At 33.4% G+C, this 19,689-nt stretch overlaps 1 protein-coding gene across 1 annotated transcript; it reads left to right on the top strand.

The window, feature by feature from the left end:
• Positions 1 to 219: 219 nt before the first annotated feature.
• Positions 220 to 12,816, top strand: LOC134280846 (uncharacterized). The gene is made up of 10 exons (XM_062763293.1): positions 220 to 389; positions 758 to 810; positions 921 to 975; positions 1,112 to 1,153; positions 1,861 to 2,151; positions 2,391 to 2,625; positions 9,401 to 9,557; positions 10,242 to 10,275; positions 12,287 to 12,373; positions 12,529 to 12,816. Exons 1-6 carry the CDS (start codon positions 239 to 241, stop codon positions 2,594 to 2,596), a joined length of 798 nt encoding a protein of 265 aa, XP_062619277.1. The 5' UTR covers positions 220 to 238; the 3' UTR covers positions 2,597 to 2,625; positions 9,401 to 9,557; positions 10,242 to 10,275; positions 12,287 to 12,373; positions 12,529 to 12,816.
• The last annotated feature ends 6,873 nt before the right edge of the window (positions 12,817 to 19,689 follow it).

Genomic DNA, 19,689 nt, shown 5'->3' with positions numbered 1-19,689 from the left:
ATATAGTGTAATTACAGTAGAGGTATAATAATACTACTTATATGTATATTTAATTTGTATTTTAAATTAAGATATTCTTTATTATTTATTAACTAACAGTAAATACAAGCATTTAAAAAGGTGAAATTTACGCTGGTTAATATACTGGTAGTGCTCCATTACTTAAAAGCATTGGGTCTAAGCTCCTATTTAAATAATTTTAAGACTGATATTTACAGGGAAAACTGATTATCTGCAGATGTACTTCATAATGGATGAGTGTGACTCTCCCGGCCAATTTCGATGTGATGCTTTAGTAAAGGTTCCGAGAACAAACGGTTTTGCAGGACATGCCATCTATGCTTATTTTAATGCAGATAAAGCTCAGAATGGAGGAGTAAGTTCAAAATGTATGTTAATGTATTCATGTTGTACTGTCTTCATATTATTGCATTATTTACCTATTTAAAAATGTCATTCTTTTTCACTTTTAACTCTACTGGTCAGAGACCAAGAACGCCTATGCGATAGTAGTGTCCGTTTTGCCTTCTGTCTGTTAACTGTCCATATGTCGGTCTTAATAAAAACAATTCTTCAAAATATTACTCCTCCTATAGTTTTGGTCGGATAGCTATTATAATATAAATTGTGTCCAAGTGATGTGTACAGTATGAGACCTGGAATCCTTAAACTTCAGTTGTTTTATCTTGGAGTAGGGGTAGGGTGTTTTAGAAGTTATACATTCACATCTTCATATAAGATTGTATTTATTTTATAGGTGATACACGTAAGAAAAATGAAGATGAAGAGAAGCAGTACCTTCAACTTTTGGTATTTTTGTTTATTTGTTGAAACATTCAACTTTCTAAAAAAAGTTATCATTGAAGTCTTTTGCCATATTATGTTTATTTAATCTTGAATATCGTTTGTGTTTTATGCAGGACACTCTGCCAGACCTCTACTTGGAATCTGCAAGATTGTCCTATATTGGATCAGGTTATCATATCAGATTTGAAATACACTCACACAAAGCCTAAGAGCTTAATAATGTATAATAATGTTCAAGAAATCAGATTGTTCGAAAACCGAGTATTTTTTTAAAGGATTACAAAAACAATGTAATTTTTTTTAGTTTCTGAAAAAGATGCAAAACAAAGATCAACAAAGAGTACCGGTATGTGTGCTGAATTGTTTCATCCTTACCACATTTAATTGACCTGAAAATTTAATGTTGGTCATTTCCTGGTAATAACATTTTCCCATATTTTTTCTTAGAAAGTTGCATCTTGTACCAAAAAATATTTGTAGGCAATGTTGTTGGCTTATTCCTCTACATTGATCTAGGGTTCATGGATATTAAACCTTTCTTGCAAATTTTACAAAACTTTAACCTTTTGGAATGATTAAGCTAGGGTTTCATACCTCGATCACAGCCCTCTTGGCGCAGTGGTTAGAGCTTCTGCTCTAGAATCGCGAAGTAACGAGTCAATCCTTACGTCGTTCGTTCGAATCCAACTGTAGGACTGGAGACTGGTCCTTTGGATGAGACCTTATAAACCGAGGTCCTGTGTCGCAGTAGGTGCTGGCGCGAAAAAGATCCCTTCCTGCTCAATGGCCTTAAGTGCCGAGTATAGGACAAAATTTGCAGCTCTCCACCGGCAAGTGGTGGCGTCTCCATATGAGTGAAAAATTCTCGAGAGGGACGTTAAACAATCAATCAATGTACACACATTTACAAACATAACCATACAATTTTTTTTTTATCAACTTGATCATCTGTAATTAAATAACACTTATAAAACTGTACAGCTTATACAATTTTTAAGATCACTGTTGACTGAATGAATAAAATTAGATTTTCAAATACAACTTTTTTTTAAGGTGGCTATACTAAAATAACTGAAAAATATGAAGAAATTAAAGGATTACGATACACGAAGTTACAGTGCAAAGTAGATACGAAGAAAATTAAAGCAAAAATTATAAGAGTTGCTGAGTTTTACTTCTTCTATCAGCCATTGGATGACTGGCCCAATGCACGAATGATTTTGGCAGGCCTGGTGAAGAAAAAAGCATTGTTTGTACATCCATACAGATTTCGAATGTTTCCACAGTTTCGTATTCTGCTGGATAAAAAGAAGCATCCAGCTTGGGATGGTAGAACAGGCAGTGGTGAGAATATTTTGCGTTTAATTTATTTGTGTTTTGAAGTGTCTTTTTTTTTTACCAAGAGTCAAAGTTTTTCCATTTATCTTTTCAGTAGCTTCTGTTTCTAAAAATGCCTGAAGAACTTTATAAACACCTAAATATTAAGTTATTCTAATAAAAAAAAAAAGACATACAATCGCATATGTATTTTATATTTTTCACAACTACCAACTGCATGTAATTTTGATATTTTTTTTTTTTAGAAAATCTAGCCTATTTTTCAATTACCATACCAATGGATCTGTGTGATACTCTTACCGGGACATTCCAATGTCAGGCTAAGGTATTGGCTACTGGTTTCTTGGAGCACAAATCTGCATCATTGGTAACAGGATGGTACAAACTAGATCACTCCCACTTATCCAAAAAGAGTAAAAACTGTGGGAAAAAAAGGCGGACCAAAAGTTAAAGGCGCAGAAAATGAAGCAAATGCTGAAGGTATTAAAAGTCTTTCAAATAAAATTGCAGGAATAGTACAAAAATCTTTTTAGGTCAACTATGTAAACTCAGAAGTCCATCTGTTTTTTCCTCTGCTCCTGAGTATTGAGTAGATGAACTTTTCCTATAATATCTAATTATGATGAGCAAGAGTCCTTCTTCCAGAATTGTGAATTTCAAGGTCCCTGTATTAAGGGTACTGTAGAGGGAGAGGAGCTCTAAATATTATATATCCTTATAATAAATTAATGCTTTAAAATCAAACAATGGTACCTTTTTTTGTAAATGTGAAATGTGTAGCCCCAGGGTCGGGGGTCCCTGTGGGGATGGGGCACTTGTGATTATTGCTAATAATCTTAAAGTATTCAGTGTATAATGAAAGGATTTTGAAGGATTTTAAATAATTTTAAACAGGTTAAAAACACATTGCTAGATGACGATAAAAGTGAAATAAACCAAGTTCTCAAAACTGATAACATGTAAAGAGACATCTAGTTCTGTTACAGCATTAAAACTGATTTCTGAATGCATAATTTTTCTGAATTGTACATTACACTGATAGGATGCATGAATTAAATTATGAGCATTTTTTCTGTAATTATTGTAATTGTTAGTCTGATACGCTACAAGAAAGATATTTATTGTTTATACCTAATTGTTTTATATTTATTATACTGTATAGCAGGTATTTTAGCAGGGTGTTATAAAGTACTTTGGCTGATTTTATCAGTTTAGTAGTAAGCCGTAAAAATGAATTTGCTACATCTTCTGTAATGTCAAGAAATCTGTGTCACAGGTACTTGTGGACAGGACCCCCCCCCCCCCCCCCCCCCGATATTCAACCCGGGGCTTATTGGACATTTCTTCAAAAATAATATTTATTACACTTATTCATCATGTGTACAATATGAAAAAATCATCAAAACCCCAAAACAATCGCTCCACAAAAAATACCCCACTACTATACATTATAAGGGAGAAAGGTATGCCACTCCGGTTTGAAATTTCCCTAAGTAAAAGCAACGGAAGTGCATAGAGAATGTATGATAAAACCCGAGAGAGATTATAAGATAAGATAAGATTTATTAATACCAATTTGGGGCCCATCAGGGCATACAAGTAATAAGAAAAAACATACAAGAAGAAATTCAAAATTGATAGTAGCAACTAACAAAAGATAAATGATGTTACAGCAGTTGGGAATTACAACATATATAATCAATATACTGTAAATAAAAGTTGTTTTTTTTTTACTAGAGTATAAACATTATTACTCTTTTGTATTTATTTGTTTCTTTGTTTAACATTGCATAATTTGCTATTTCTTATTTTAAAGATATTGATTAAATCAAAGTACTGAAAGTACTGAAAAGCGGTTAGCATGCTTTCATCTAATATGTACCGAAAAAGTGCATAAAATGATGATATTTAAGTATGCATATCTTTGTCCAATGTCATCAGAGAAGAAAAACCCAGACATTCTGTTTTTGTAATACTTTACTCAATAGTAAAACCAATAACATTCCAAACTGATGTCACAGATGGATGCAATCTAATTAAAATTAGATGTTCCGAATCCGCTACTGCTTCTCAAACATCTAACAACATCCTATTTGGGGTCATGTAAGAGTGAATCTTCGATTAGGCAAAGAAAATGGTTCCTCCGAAATCCTGGCTAATAGTTCAGATGGGTTTCTTGTTTTCACCACCCAACCAAAACACCCGAGGAGTTTTGTAGTAAAAAGATATGCATTGCAAAAGTTGTGTTATGTATGACGTGTGGGGTATCTTGTTTAGTTTGTGCTCTTTCGTTTGCATTATTCACGTTTAGATGCCAGACTGCAGAAGATACATGAAATTTATTCCAAAATTACTTTAATTCAACGTAAGACAGTATCAATAATGATGATATGTAGCCGTGGAATTAATTTGAGAACTGTTTACCGAGGCTTGAATCTACATGGCCAAAGTGTTTGTGTTTACTTGTACATGTATTCATAATTGAAAGGTCGCTCTGATGTGACCCCGAATGGGATGTTAGATGTTTCAGAAGCGGTAGCGGATTTGGAACATTTAAATAAATTTTAATAAGATTGAAATGCATGTTTCAAAATTTAAACATGAGATTTCTTCAGTTTGAAAGACAGGAAGTGCATTTTTAAAAATTCTCTCTTGATGGCATCCAATTGTTCTCTGGATAAAAAAAAATTATGTTGATGTTGAAAATTTCATTGTCTTTTATTCTCTACTGAATCTGAAATTAGGTAATTGTAAAGCCTACTATAACAAACAACTAAAAAAATGACAAGTTAAATTCTTTAGATTAATGGATTTGGAGTAGTGTAGATCTACAGCTGGCTAGTCAGAGAAAAAAGGATGGCTGAGGAGAGACTTTAGTTTTAAGTCGCTGTGCGTTTCTGCGGAGTTAACACTTTGAATAAAAATATTCAAAATTCATCATGTTCATATCGCTGGCGAGTCAACATTAAACTAAACTTTTAGAAAAAGCACAATAATCGTAAAATTAAATTTTATAAATGATGGGGTAAATATTTCATCCAATCCTGATTGACAAAATCTGATATAACTGAAGTGCGGAGAAAATTGGTACGAATGTTAGGCATAGTCTAAAACAAAGTCCGCGTTGTAAATAAACAATTTTACTTTCTCTTTTTAAAATCAGGATCGCTGTATTTATTTGAAATGAAGTGTATATTGAAACATTTCCTATAGATGTTTTTTAAAAATATGATGAAATATTGATTTCTTAAAAGCAAAGAATATTACGACATGTTCGTCCAGGAGACTAGGATAGAGCGCGTTTTACAATGTGCCAAACACTTTCCCGCCACATCTCAACACCAAAATAAATATTGAAAGAGAAGTAATGTAGTGGTGGATCTAGAAGGAGTTCGGGAAGGGGGGGGGGGCTTAATATCCTCTTAAAGACAGAGCGAGGAGCCCCACATATTATATATTTGTTGCGTTTTTATTAAGTTAAAACTATAGCTAAGTTTAAACTTTAGTTTTGTACGTTTTATGTAAAAACTACTTAAACAGCAAACTCACAAGAGTTCGTTAAGTTATATCAGACTGAGTGCAGAGACGCAGAGGACTATGCACAGTTTATATTGCTTATACATGTAATATTGTACATGCATTATTCATGAATAAAATCGGCATTGTCCCATGCGTTTTTTTTTTTTGTGTCACGAGGATATTTTAACAGAAAAATATAAGAATTAAAAAAAAAAATCCAGCAATTTTCAGTTTCAAAAATAATTTCAACAGATATATAAATTGGTTTGCGGCCGATTTTTGACGCTTGCGTCAATATGTTTCTTGTAAATGAATTGATATCAGAGAGATTCAGTTGTGTAGGCTCATTGCGGCAATATAATTAACCTGTCAACGAGGGATGCTTACTTTTTCTAGGCAACGGATCCCACCTCTTGAACTTTCAGGAGTCAGCTTTTCTTCTAAAATCGATCATTGATCATTCTGTATTTTGATACAGATACTGAATACTTCCTTAAGTAATATTATAAACTACTACTTCTACGGGAAGACTGGCGAGTAAACAAGATTATCAAGCTTTATGAAATATATTTCATTGACTTTTCAAACAAGTAAATGTTCGAATAAAGTAAATGGTATATGAGAATCATTTGAAAGAAGTCTTGCACAATATAAGGCACAGTATCTAGATAAGGACATATAAGGTGTTTTTATCATATACTCTTCATGCAGTAGTGTTCTCAAATAAAACATGAAAAGGAAAGTTGTGTAATCAATCAATACTAGTATTTAAAAATTCAAATGTACATTAAAAATCAGTGTAACTTAAGAAGTTATCAGTGTCACTTTCTTCAATATGTCGGTTAAACAATATACACTGATTTCTTTTCTATCAATGTGCCTCTAAACACCTGTATTTTAATTTTATTCTTCTCAAACGTTTAAAACAATAATCGACAAATTGGACGAATTCAAATTTTAAAAGTATTTTCACAGCTAATAATACGTTCCCTAGGAATTGATCAAATTTTCAAAACTTATAAATAAGCATTAAGTATATATTTTAAATTTTTGCTAATTGCCAAAATTTTTCATACCTCATTCTTCTGTGAAAATAATATCGATTGATTTTTAGAAGAGGATCACAATGCTGATTAAAATTAATATATATTTCTCCATTTTTTTTTCAAAATTGATTTTACTACTTTAAGTGCTCCATTATTTTTTACAAAACTAATAGTAAGTAATCCCTTATGATCGATTGTTATAAATTATCAAAGACGGAGTAGAGAATTTATCCCTGGGAGCAGAGCTTTTATAACCTGTTTATTAGACAGAGAAGAAAAGAGAAGAAAAACAAACGTTTCATAGTAGAGGTAACCCTATTGTTTCCATAAAACGTTACAAAAAGTGTAAAACTTACAGATGCGTTCGGTGTTTTTATAAAAGCGCTTTTCAGGTATTAACTTAATAAATGGTGTTTCTTAATACTTTGGCAAGGAAAATCAAACTCGATCGAGAGATTTGCTGATGTTTTTGCAGTCTGTAATAACCTCCAACCTGCTGTATAATTAACTTTCAAAAATAAACTAACAGTTGCCAGAAATCGCGATCGCGCGATACACATGTAATAAGGACCAAATTCTCAGTTCTTAAAAGTAAGTGTTGTAAGTATTGTCAATGCTTTGGTAAATATACTAATAAGAATTCGATATAATCGTTATAATAGCCACTCTTCATACACAGCATATACTTCGTTAGTAGGGGCTGGCTTTAGTCAGACTTCACAGCATATTGTCAATCTCTAACCAGGGGGCGTATTACGCCGACAGTATACAAATCATTTGCTGAAGTTACCGTTGTCGATAGGTAGGTCCTTGTGGAAGTTTCCGGTTTTGGTTGCAGAAGGATAAGGTTACGAGCGATAAAGCGATGCCGATAGGTAGCGCCTTATGGAGGTTTCCGGTTGCCGACACATGCCATATAGCGGCTAGCGAAGCTAACCGCTTAAAAATTACCCAGCTTGATAAGCAACATGTCATTTTCATTAGACATAATCCATAAAAATTTTTCTTTATTTGTTAAAGTATAGAAATTTTTATTACTTTTAGCAATAATATTAAAAAAGTCATCTCTATCATGTTTATATAATGGACATTCAATCAGTGAGTGTATCTCATCTTCCACACAGTTCATGTCGCACATTCTACAAATTCTCTCATTTCTTGCAAGGGTGGTTTGCTCTCCAACAGAGTTTAGTTTTTTTTCGTATTACGTCAGTCCAAAACTCTCTCGGACGTTATCCTAATAAGTGATACATTCTCTATGCACTTCCGTTGCGATTACCTAGGGAAATTTCAACGTTCTGACTGGAAAACTGTTTAAGGAGATAATCAGATATTGTGGGATTCTTAAGAGATGTAGAGATAAGCCGACAGCATGCACTAAGACAGAAATATATGTAGAGACGATGTGAATCGACATTTTAGGTTGAAATAAAATAAATACATGGTTTTAATCCCAGAAAGACCAGTGGGGGTACAACGTAAACAAATCGGAGACGCATACCTTTCTCCCTTATAATGTATAGTAGTGGGGTATTTTTTGTGGAGCGATTGTTTTGGGGTTTTGACGATTTTTTCATATTGTACACATGATGAATAAGTGTAATAAATATAATTTTTGAAAAAATGTCCAATAATCCCCGGGTTGAATATCGGGGGGGGGGGGGGGGGTCCTGTCCACAAGTACCTGTGATCTGTGTCAACCAACTTTATACCTTCAGCAAACAATATGCAGAATTTAACACAGGCTTAAAAAACCTGCTATAAGGTATATGAAGTGTATGGGTAAGATATTGTATTTTAATCGATTACAATGTGATTGAATAGACTTGGACATGCTCTTCCACATTTTTTGGGGATAGGGCTGTACAATAATACTGATGATATCTTAGTACATGTATCTGTAGATTCCTAAATATACGCGTGGAATTAATTATCACGTAATTTCGCGAGAAGCACCAAACGCGAAATTAAATTATTCGCCTTTATTTTTAAGGTGCTGAAATATGTTAAAACTCTTGATCAACCGTCCATTCGCGAATCCTTATTCCCGCCGTGATTTGCTGTTGAAGAGCCCATTTGCGATAAAAAGTACTCGCGAAAAATAAGGAAACTACAGTATTGGAATATGATTTTTTTTTTTTAAATGGTGATTGTGAGTTGCCTGGTAAAATGGTGGACAAAGCATTTTAAAAAAAAATAAAAAACGGGCTCACCAAGATGAATTTTTCAGCCAATGTTTATTTATAAAATATAAGTACATTTCATTTTTTCTGATAAAATATAGAAAAAATAAAGATTTTATTATGCACAGGGTACAGTCCTACGGCACAAAATAAAAAAGATTTCATTGGAGATCACACAAGTATTATTTTGCAATAAAAGTATTAAACAGATAAGATTGAGTTATTCAATGTATAATGACAATAATTTGTACCTAACAATGAAATAGTCCGAAATGATTTATCATGGTAGGGTTTCAAGGTATTTTTAATATGCACAACTCTCTTTTTACTAAAATACAAATTAAAATGAATCATTTACCACAGTTCTTTGACACAAATAAAATTTTCTATTTTCCATCATAACGATGGAAGTTAATATGCACCTTTGCTAATAATGCCAATTTTAAATCCTTGCTGTTTATACCATAGTCTTTGAAATTATCTCAAAACTAAAAGTAAATTTTGCAGTTGGTAAAGAAGAAAAAGACGCTGGCTCCATATCACCTACTTTACAGCCGATATTTAAAACAGAGGAGGAGTCGGAAGGGGGAGGAGGGGGAGTGGCCATCGGAATTATCTGCGCCCTGGTTGTGCTTGGGGTCATTGGTTTTGTAGCTTACAAAATGTGAGAAGATAATCTTGCTTTCTATCAGATACATCTATCCTTCCATCTTTCTGTCTATCTGTCTGTAGGCATTTTGTCCATCGATAAACTTTTATTTTTTTTCAAACCTTGTGGATATGATAAACATGATGTAAATGTATATCATTTAAACCTGTGTGCCAGGTTTTATCAATAAAATGTTTTACAGCACCTTAGAACCTGTCAACCTTCAAACCTTCTCTCTCTCTCAATTCTTAATCCTTTACTAACAAAACTTGAAAGTTACAATTAATATAATCACAAAATTCTAAGTTCACATTCCCAAAGTTCTAAAGTTTTGTATTAATTGTTTGAATTTCATATACTGTGAAAATGTTAATATGTTGAGTGACTCAAAATTTAATAATTATATCTGTGATTTATTTAATGATCTCTTTTAGCAGAAAAGTAAAAGTAGACAAGTGGAAACTTTATTATTATAATTATTATAAGAAATTAATCCATTTATTCAATGTTTCCACTTCATCAAAGTTTTAACTTTTACAGTAGTTTAATTGCCATAAATAAAAAAAAATAATGCGAATTGAGAATTTTTGTGTTCTATTTTCAATTACATGATTTTTTTAATGGAATCAACAGTTAGAATAATGAAATAAGAGATATTCTAAAAGAAATAGTTTTATACTTTTATTTTTTATTTTGCAGGTATATGAAAAAGAAAACAGGAGATGGCAATAAGGTACAAGCATGAATTTGGAAAATCTGGTCTAAAAGAAAATGCTTAGAAAATAGTCATGATGAAAATTCAAGGCTGTGCATTAGTACCCCAACCGAACACTTAACTGAACTACTGAGTCAGAAATCCTTAAATTTATAAATATATTTATAAAAGAAGCTAACTCACAGAATTTGTGTCCCCCGCCTATGGTAAAAAGAAATGCATGCATGGATTGAAAGGGGGAGGGGGACATTTTAAGTAGGGCAGGCGGGTCTATAGGGAGTTATGGTATTAAATTTAATTGCAATTATTCAAATGCTCCATTTGATATCACCCGAAATGAAATTTAACTCTCTCTCTCTCTCTCTCACACACACACACACACACACACACACACACCCTCACACACAATGTATGAATTTACAACCTTGACCTTTAATTTTGACTCTAAAAATAAATAGGGGTCTTTCTTAGGCCATAGCGAGTTAATGTCATTGCAAGATCTCAAAGGTTCTAGAGATATCGCACAGAAATGAACGTGTTAAAACAGACAGAATATTTGAATTTGCTACTTTTTAACGTTTTACCTCATTGCAAAATCACTAGAAATCTTCCTTAGGAAGGGGGGGGGGGGTTAAAGAGATTGCTAAAATTTCATATATTATAGTTTTTGCCTTGTCAAAAGGCTTTTTGGGGAGGTGGGGGTCTTGAATTTCACAAATTTTAATCTTCTTCACCCATAAATGTTATTTTCCAAATTCAATGAAATTTGTTCAGTGATTTTACAGAAGTTTGGAATTTACATGTATTGGAAATAATCTGATGAAGAACACCAGATTTATAATGGCTCAGGCCATACATATACTCTTGAAAGATATTGGTTTCAAAATGTCTGCGATAGTTTTTAACATTTGTTCTGCCCCCTCCCCCCCCCCCCCAAAAAAAACACATAATGTTAGTCTAACAAACAGTGACAATTTTAGTTCACCTGATTCAAAAGCTCAACTGAGCTTTTCTGATCACATTTTGTCAGTAGTTTGTCTGTCCGTCTGTCTGTAAACTTAACATTTTGACTTCTTCTCCAGATTCACTGGCACCAATATTGCCTCCTTGGTTGAAGGGGATTCAAGTTTGTTCAAATGAAGGGCCCCACCCTCTTTCAAGGATAGATAATTAAGAAATAGTAAAAGTTTGGTGCGGTGTTTGAAAAATCTTCTTCTCAAGAAACACTACATCGGGAAAGATGAAACTAATCTGGAAGCATCCTCAGGTATTAAAGATTCAAGTTTCTTCAAATCAGGAGCCCCGGTGGTAGTGTGGGTCCACAATAGACGATCAAAGTTTTACATAGGAATTAGGAAAAATCTTTTAAAATCTACTCCTCAAGAACAACAAAGCCTTGATTGGTCATATTTATGTGGAACCATCCATAGGTAGTGTAGATTCAAGTTTGTTTAAATCATGACCTCCGGGAGTAGGGTGGGGCCACACTGGACGATCAAAGTTTAACATAAGGAAAAATGTTTTTAAAAATATTCCTCTGAAAAAGAACAGAGCATAACTAATCATTTTTAAATGGAAGCATCCCCAGGTAGTGTAGATTTGAATTTGTTTAAATCACGACCCCAAGGGTTAGGGTGGGGCCACAATGGAAAGTCAAATAATTTTTACAAGGAAATATATAGGAAAAATCTTAAGTTTTTAAAATCTTCTTCTAAGGAACTTCTAAAGAACAACAAAGCCATGACTGGTCATATTTAAATGGAAGTATTCTCGGGTAGTGTACAGTATGTCAAAGGAATATTTAATCATTTTTAGTTAGTGTAGATTCAAAGTACTTCAAATCATAATCCCTCCTTTTTTAAAGATAGGTCGTGACCACATATGCATTTAAGCTTTTCACCTCTTTCCCCAGCCACAGTGCTCAGATGAGTGATATGGCCCATGGGCCTCTTGTTAAAATAATCTTACAATGAATTATGAAGTCACTCTGGTTCATAGTATGGTCAATGACCCCCTTATTAACATATAGGATGAGAGCGAAACAAGACCCATTAACCCTGGAGTGGCGGGTCGGGGAAGAGGTCGAGGGAGGGGTCGCGGACGTGGAAGAGGACAGGTACGACTCTAATGTCAAACTACCCATTATTATCATGCCAATTCATCTCATACATGAAGGCAATTATCAAAAAAATAAACTACATTTTTTTTTTTATTATGATACTTATTACATGTATAATGATTTTTTTTAAAATACTTTTTCGCAAATTGAAGCAAAGGCCTGGTGAATGAAGTCATGTTTCCAGATTGGCCTAAGGTTGCAAGGAACTTTTTAAAAACTTGAAGTACCAAAAGGAAGTTCGCCATTGACTTGTATAATTACTTAAATGATGGGAATCACACAAAATACGAATACAAGTAAAATTCCAATCTCAAATGGAAGAAGCTTCAAAATGTACCACCTTTCAAATTTTATTTTTAGTTCAAAAATAGTGACTTACTTTGATTTTATGTTTAAATCAAATTGTGGATAATAAAATAAAAAAGATTTATACAATATAATTAGCTTCATGTTTGATTTTGTTAAAAATAGCTGTCAAATAAAAAATATATTGTCTCATTTCATGTAGAAATTTAAGCCAGATTTTTTAAATTATGGTAAATGACATAAGTTGTGATGATTTTTTTTTACGGTAAACAACAACATTTGTGATAAATGATTTTTTTTTCCTTTTTAGATAAGTCAAAAGCTCAAATGAGTTTTTTAAATCATCTATTGTTCATCAATCTGTCGATTCATTAAACCCCTGCTCCGAGGGAGAGGGGTTAAGTACTAAATTATGTAAATAGAACATTTTAATCAACAAGAATATTTCTTGGCATAATTAGATTGAAGTTTTTTCATCGTGTAACTTGAATCTTAAACAAAAATGTTTTACATTCCTTAAGAATTTAAGTCAATGAGTATAGAACGTATTGTGAACGCAGCCAGCGCAGTGAGAACGCCGTGAACACGAGATGAAAACTCTTAACGCGCCGTGAAAACTCCGCGGAAGCGCAGTCAATCGCCGAGAGATCTCCGTGGGAACGCAGTATAACGCCGTGAGATCGCCGTAGGATCGTGTCCGTCGCCGTAGGGACGCCGTGACATCTTCATCTTATGAAAATTTTACAGAAATTTGTGCAGTTTTCCAGCGATTCCACGGCGATTTTAAAAATTTAACAACGTCGTAGTGACTCCGTGTGAACGCAGCTTGGTGTGACGGGCCTTAAACAGACAGGACAAAAACAATATACGCCTCGGATCTATCGATCCGGGTGCATAAAAAGTCCGCCGACAACCTTTAAGTCCGCGGATCATTAACTGGCAAGATTGGAAATATGCAGCTTACGTCATTTCTATCTGCTTTACAATCAAAACATTAAATGATTGACAATGAAATGGGCGAGTACACGGACAGCCGAGAAAACATATTGAATTGAAATTCTAGTTTGAAAGAAGGATATGGAGATAACGAACAGTATTCAATCTCAAAGTCTATTAAACAATATACAAAATAAGAGGAGAGCAAACACGGACCTCCGAAACATCAGAGGTGGGATCAGGTGCCATGGAGGAGTGAGCATCCCCTGCCGACCGGTCACACCCGCCGTGTGCTCGTTGCCATGATCAGGAAATAACGGAAAAAATCCGTCGTCCATTCAGTATAAATAATGGACTAACGATCGGTATGAAAAACGTCAGTCAGCATTTGACTCAATGATAAATTGTATTTGCTGACAAGGTCATTGTATCGACCATAGAACTTACGAAATGATGACTTTAAACGAGACTGTTGATATTCTTGTTTCATCAACTTGCTTGTCAATAATTTACCTCGTTTAAGAAATTGTTCATACGTAGAGCATGCTCTTGCGTATCGAATCATCTGAGATATATATACTCCGTATGCAGTTGATGAAGGTATATTGCTGCATAAGTAAGGGAAGTTGACGATAGAAAAGTTAAAGTCATCACGTTTATCATATAGCTTGGTTGTTAGATTACCATTAGTGTCTTTTTCAAGTAAAATATCCAAGTATGAAGCAAAAGTGTCGGACTCTGTGGTATCTTTTATTTCAAGCTCACCTGGATATATCGTATCGATGTAGGAATGGAAATTATCATTATTAATTGACAATACGTCGTCGATATATCTAAATGTCGAGTTGAAGGCCACAGCAAGTGTTTTCTTCTTTTCACGCATAAGATTTTGCATAAATTCTGCTTCATATGAATTTAAAAATAAGTCTGCTAATAACGGAGCGCAATTTGTACCCATTGGAATTCCAATGGAATGAATACCTGGTCTCCAAAAACCACATAGATATTGTCAATCAGAAACTCAAGCATCTTTTTGATGTCAACTTCAGAGTACTTATGTGTGCAATCAGAATCTGTTTTAACAAAATAATTTTGCAAATGACCAATAACGAGGTAAGTAAATCTACGAGTTCCATTTTTATTGAAGAAGCAGCTGTCAATGATATCAAAAAGCCTGGATTTTAATTTGTCATGGGGAATTGTTGTGTATAAAGTTGAAAAGTCGTAAGTTTTTAAGCTGTTGATTTTTGTAAAGTCTTGTGATTCAGTGACTTGAAATTCATTTTCTTGGAAATAAATAAGAAAGTTATCAAACATTTTTCATTGAAGACAAAGCTGAAAAGGCTCTTGTCATCATATAATATAATTATGTCTTCTATGACTTTTACCAGTGTCCTTTAAGATTATATTATAGGCTATAAAGTCAGGTCAATATAAATTTCAACCAACATGTATTTGGGAATTGAAATTGTATTTTGGGTCATATACATTCTACAGTTTCTACTCTGTTTCTGAAAACAGGCTCAAGTGGATTGAAAATGAATTTCAAACTTGATTTTCTATCCAATGTTTTCTCGGCTGTCCGCGACGAATTGAACCCGCCCATTTCATTGTCTGTCATTAAATGGTTTGAAATATTTACAATCTTGCCAGTTAATGATCCGCGATCTTAGTCACCGTGTATAGGGACACGTGGGGTTCCGGTTAAGTACCATGTGGGGTTTCAACTCCGAAGCGGTGATTGTTTTGCATTTTGAAAATATATTTGTAAAAATCCTTTGCTAAGGAATTCTACGGGACCAAAAAGAGGCAAATAGAAAAAAAATAGAAAAAGCCTTGAGTTGAAACCCCCTATGTTAACAAACCTTGAGACCCCGATAGGCAAAATAGAATTTGGCCACAAAAGTTTATATTTCTTACAGAAATAGAGGCTGTTTAAGGTGAAAAAAGTTTTCATGGATTGTTTTTATATCAATCTTTATCTAAAATCCTTAAAATGAGCTTTTGAAGTAGTATTGAGCAAAGAATGTCAGCGACATCACAACTTTTCTCAGTTGACTGAACTGTCCAGAAGTGTTTGTACAATCCGTAACGTTTTCAACCAGCCTACTGCACTAAATTGGAAGGTAATACATTCTTACAACCCGTGGGCATGTCATTTGGCCCCGAAGAATTCATTAGCAAAGGATTTTTACAAATATATTTTCCAAATGCAAAAAATCACCGCCTCGGAGTTGAAACCCCACATGTGTCCCTATACACGGTGTTAGTGTCAGGCAACATTTAATACAATAAATACTAATAGAACACATGGGGGCGAGACACTATGAGAGGGGTGAGAGAGGCCCTAAGGAGTGTTGGTATAAAATTTCATTGCAAAAGCTCAAAATCTTGAGATATCGTCAGGAAACAAAAGTGTTACACACTGACAAAGTGCATAAACTTACGACCTTAAACTTTGACCTTTTGATCTCAAAATCAATAGGGGTCTTTCTTAGGCCACAGGGAGTAGTTATGTAAAATTTTATTGCAAAAGATCAAAGGATTCTCGAAATATCGGGCGAGAACGAAAGTGTTAAAACAGACAGAATTTATTACCTTGACCTTTATCCTTTTGACCTCAAAATCAATAGGCTTCTTCTTTAGTCTATAGGGAGTTGCTTCGCAAAATTTTATTGCGAAAGCTCAAAGGGTTCTCGAGAAATCGTGCGGAAACGAAAGCGTTCAGTTCAGACAGACAGAAAGACGGACGGACGTACGGACAGACACATACAGACAGACCCAAATTAATATACACCACTTTCAGTGAAAATGAAATTAAAATTCCATTTGACTTTGCCTCATTATTTGTACGTTATTGAAACTAATATGACGATACTCACCAAATTTGAAAATTCGCATTTTTTCTATGTCTCCTTGTTTTGAACATATTTTATTGACAAGCAAAAGGATAAGAAACAAGTTCTAACAACTTACTAGTTCTTCTCCTTAACATAAACACATAGTCATGCAAAAGGTAGAAAAAAAAACTTGTACAAATAAGAGTCAATAATATATCTAGTTAAATCTACAAGATTCATTTATAAATTTGTGAACAGCGGCAAAAATGCCAATGTTTACTTCAATTGAAAGATTTTCGTTGCCCCAAAGCAGTAGGTGTACATTTATGATGTCTACATCAAGTCGAAAAAGATAGTCAAAAAGATTACTTCGAGCATTAAGGTATTTTTTACAAACAAAGAAAAAATGATAAGCATCTTCCTGTTTGCCACAAGAGCAATTAGGATTATCAATAATATTACGTTTAAATAAGTCTTGGTTCAATACACATTTGTGCCTTAATTTAGTATGAATAATGTTAGTAATACGTTTACCAAACAAAAAATATGATGGTGCTTTAGGATTATTATCACTTATAATCTTACGAAAAGAATTGACTGAGATGGCTTCCCTTATATCAGTATTCAATAAATTCCATTTTTTAACAGCATCAGGTACAAACGATTTGTTAAATATTTCTAACCTGCCTCTTGGGATAGTTAATTGATCTTTATTTCGTGTATTGTATCTTGATGTGTGTTCTCGTTTCTTTGGTACTATATCTTGTATATATTCCGGTACATCACAATAATTAATTTTGAACATTGTAATCATTTTAGATTGGTAACGACGATTTTTCAAAGGTACCCATCCTGTTTCAAAATAGAGTGATTCTCTTGAAGCTAATATCGGAAGACCAGTAACTATTCTAGCAGCCATTAATTGTACTTTTTCTAGTTTTTCTACATCAGATAAAGAGCAACCATCCCAGACAATTGAAGCATATTCAAGTGTAGGTCTTACAAATGTTGTATACAATAGAGAAAGGTTTTTCCTACCGATTGAAAATTTCAATTTTTTTAATAACCCCAATTTCCTATAAGCATTATTAACAATACTATCTATATATTCAGACCAGCTCAGATTTTGTGACAACAATATACCCAAATGGCGATGCGCCGATACAAACTCCAGTGCATTGCCTTGAAAATACAAGTTAGGTAAAACAGGTTTATGTTTTAAAGAAAAAAATACAACCTTTGTTTTTGCTGGATTAAATCTTAAAAGCCATTTGCTCGACCATTTATCTAAAACATCTAGATAATGGTTTAACCTGTATTCTATATCTAGTACATTATATGATGCATGTTGCAGTGAATTGTCATCAGCAAATTATCTACACATTGTAAGCATATTTTCAGCAACATCATTAATATATATCAAAAATAAAAGAGGACCTAGAACTGAGCCTTGAGGCACACCTGCATATATATTGAGGTTGGATGATAGCAGATCTTTATACATAACTTTTTGTGATCTATTTCTTAAGTAACTTGTAAACCACAGTAAAAGATCACCAGATATTCCATACGTTTGTAATTTGAAAAGAAGACCCTTGTGCCATACTCTGTCGAATGCTTTTGATAGATCGCAAAAAACCATACAACACGATTTGCCTTCATCTATACTTTGTACAATACTATGATAAGTTTCTAGAAGTTGGAACACTGTAGAGTGACCAGGTAAAAAACCTGCTTGATATCGATGAAATAGATTGTTAAAATGAAAATAATTATACACGTGTTTGAAAATGATTCTCTCCATAATTTTGCTAACGCAGCTTAACAACGACACAGGCCTATAGTTAGACACTAAAGACGGATCATCCTTTTTAAGGGGGATGTACGGCCACCTTTAGTGCAGTGAGAACAAAATGTAAACATTTCTTCAAATGGCTAAAGTACATTATATTTTGATCAAATTTTAAGTCTTTATGATAAAGATACAATAAATATGCATAACTGAATGCATGTTGTGCATATATAATCTATACTTTTGCAGAAAAATGCTTTTGATATGCTCCTTAGAACTGCGCATCTACAGAATTCAGCAGAGCCTTAAAAAATCCAAAAAAATACGCAAACTATGCATTAATGTTCTCTCTACAAACATTTGTTGAGAAAATGCCTAAATTTTGCACTTTTAAATGATAATTTCAAGTTCAAAACAAGGTATCGTTGTCTTCAAAAAGAGTGTAAAGAACCATGAAAGTAGTTCATTGATAGCAGCACGTGGTCTATTTTTAGCACAGAATTTTGTTTTCCAGACCTCTTCTTAATATGGAGGGACATAACAATCTTTAAACGTAGAAGAGAATTAGAGTTGCAAAATGTTTCAAATAATATGAACACCTTTAAAAGAGGAAATGTGTTATAGTGTGGCTTGAAGTAATTTATTTAGTATTATTATCGAACAGTTGTTAAATAGTGTACGTATTGATATAAACTCTTTGATTCCAGGTAAGGAAAAATGAGCACCATCAAAGTTAAAGATTAAGCGTTTGTAAGTTTGCCACAGATAACTTAATATAATATCTATCAAAAGTTTAATTATCACCAATGAAACACAAAGAAATTAAACACATAAAATCGATATGAATGACGTTGTGTTAGTACCTACTAGTACGAGGGGTGATCAAAAAGTTCTCGAACTATCTCTTTATCTATAAAACCACAATTTAGATTAGAAACAAATTTGGGGCAAACACAAGTTCTATAAATAGCATATGCTGAATAAAGTTTTGCTCACAATGTGAAAATGACGTCATTATGCAGGTACTTGTGACGAAAAATGGTTGTCTCAGTGGAACTCGTTCAACAAACGACTAGAATATTTATGGTATATCTTAAAAATGCCTTTGAAGTAGCGTATAAGAATTTGTTCATAGTTTATTAAGACAAATGACTTCCTAATAATTCAATTAATGATTGGATTGATCGTTTTAGTGAAGGAAGGCAGATGGTTGAATATGATACTTGTTATGTTGCCCGGTGAAAGCAAGTTTGAAAAGGGGTGTGTTTTAATTAAGCAATATGCTACCAAAGATCTCCAATTTACACTTTGAAAAATACTTGAATATTTCAACAATAAAATAACTATCAAATACCTAAGATACCGTTTACTTTTTGATCACTCCCCCCCCCTTTTACTCTGTCAAATAAACATTTACAATTTTTATTACAGCGGAGCAA

Source organism: Saccostrea cucullata, unplaced genomic scaffold, assembly GCF_032062105.1.
Source record: "Saccostrea cucullata isolate Sc308-1 unplaced genomic scaffold, CSIRO_AGI_Scuc_v1 ctg5604, whole genome shotgun sequence".
NCBI classification, from domain to species: domain Eukaryota; kingdom Metazoa; phylum Mollusca; class Bivalvia; order Ostreida; family Ostreidae; genus Saccostrea; species Saccostrea cuccullata.
The sequence above is the reverse complement of the archived record's forward strand: the minus strand, read 5'-3'. Positions and strand labels throughout refer to the sequence as shown.

Excerpts from the sequence above, each read along its gene's own strand:
- LOC134280846 (XM_062763293.1), top strand. The coding sequence starts at position 239 with ATGTACTTCATAATGGATGAGTGTGACTCTCCCGGCCAATTTCGATGT. Across the intron at positions 811-920 it reads AGCAGTACCTTCAACTTTTG|GACACTCTGCCAGACCTCTA; the intron begins GTATTTTTGTTT and ends TGTTTTATGCAG. Across the intron at positions 976-1,111 it reads ATTGTCCTATATTGGATCAG|TTTCTGAAAAAGATGCAAAA; the intron begins GTTATCATATCA and ends AATTTTTTTTAG.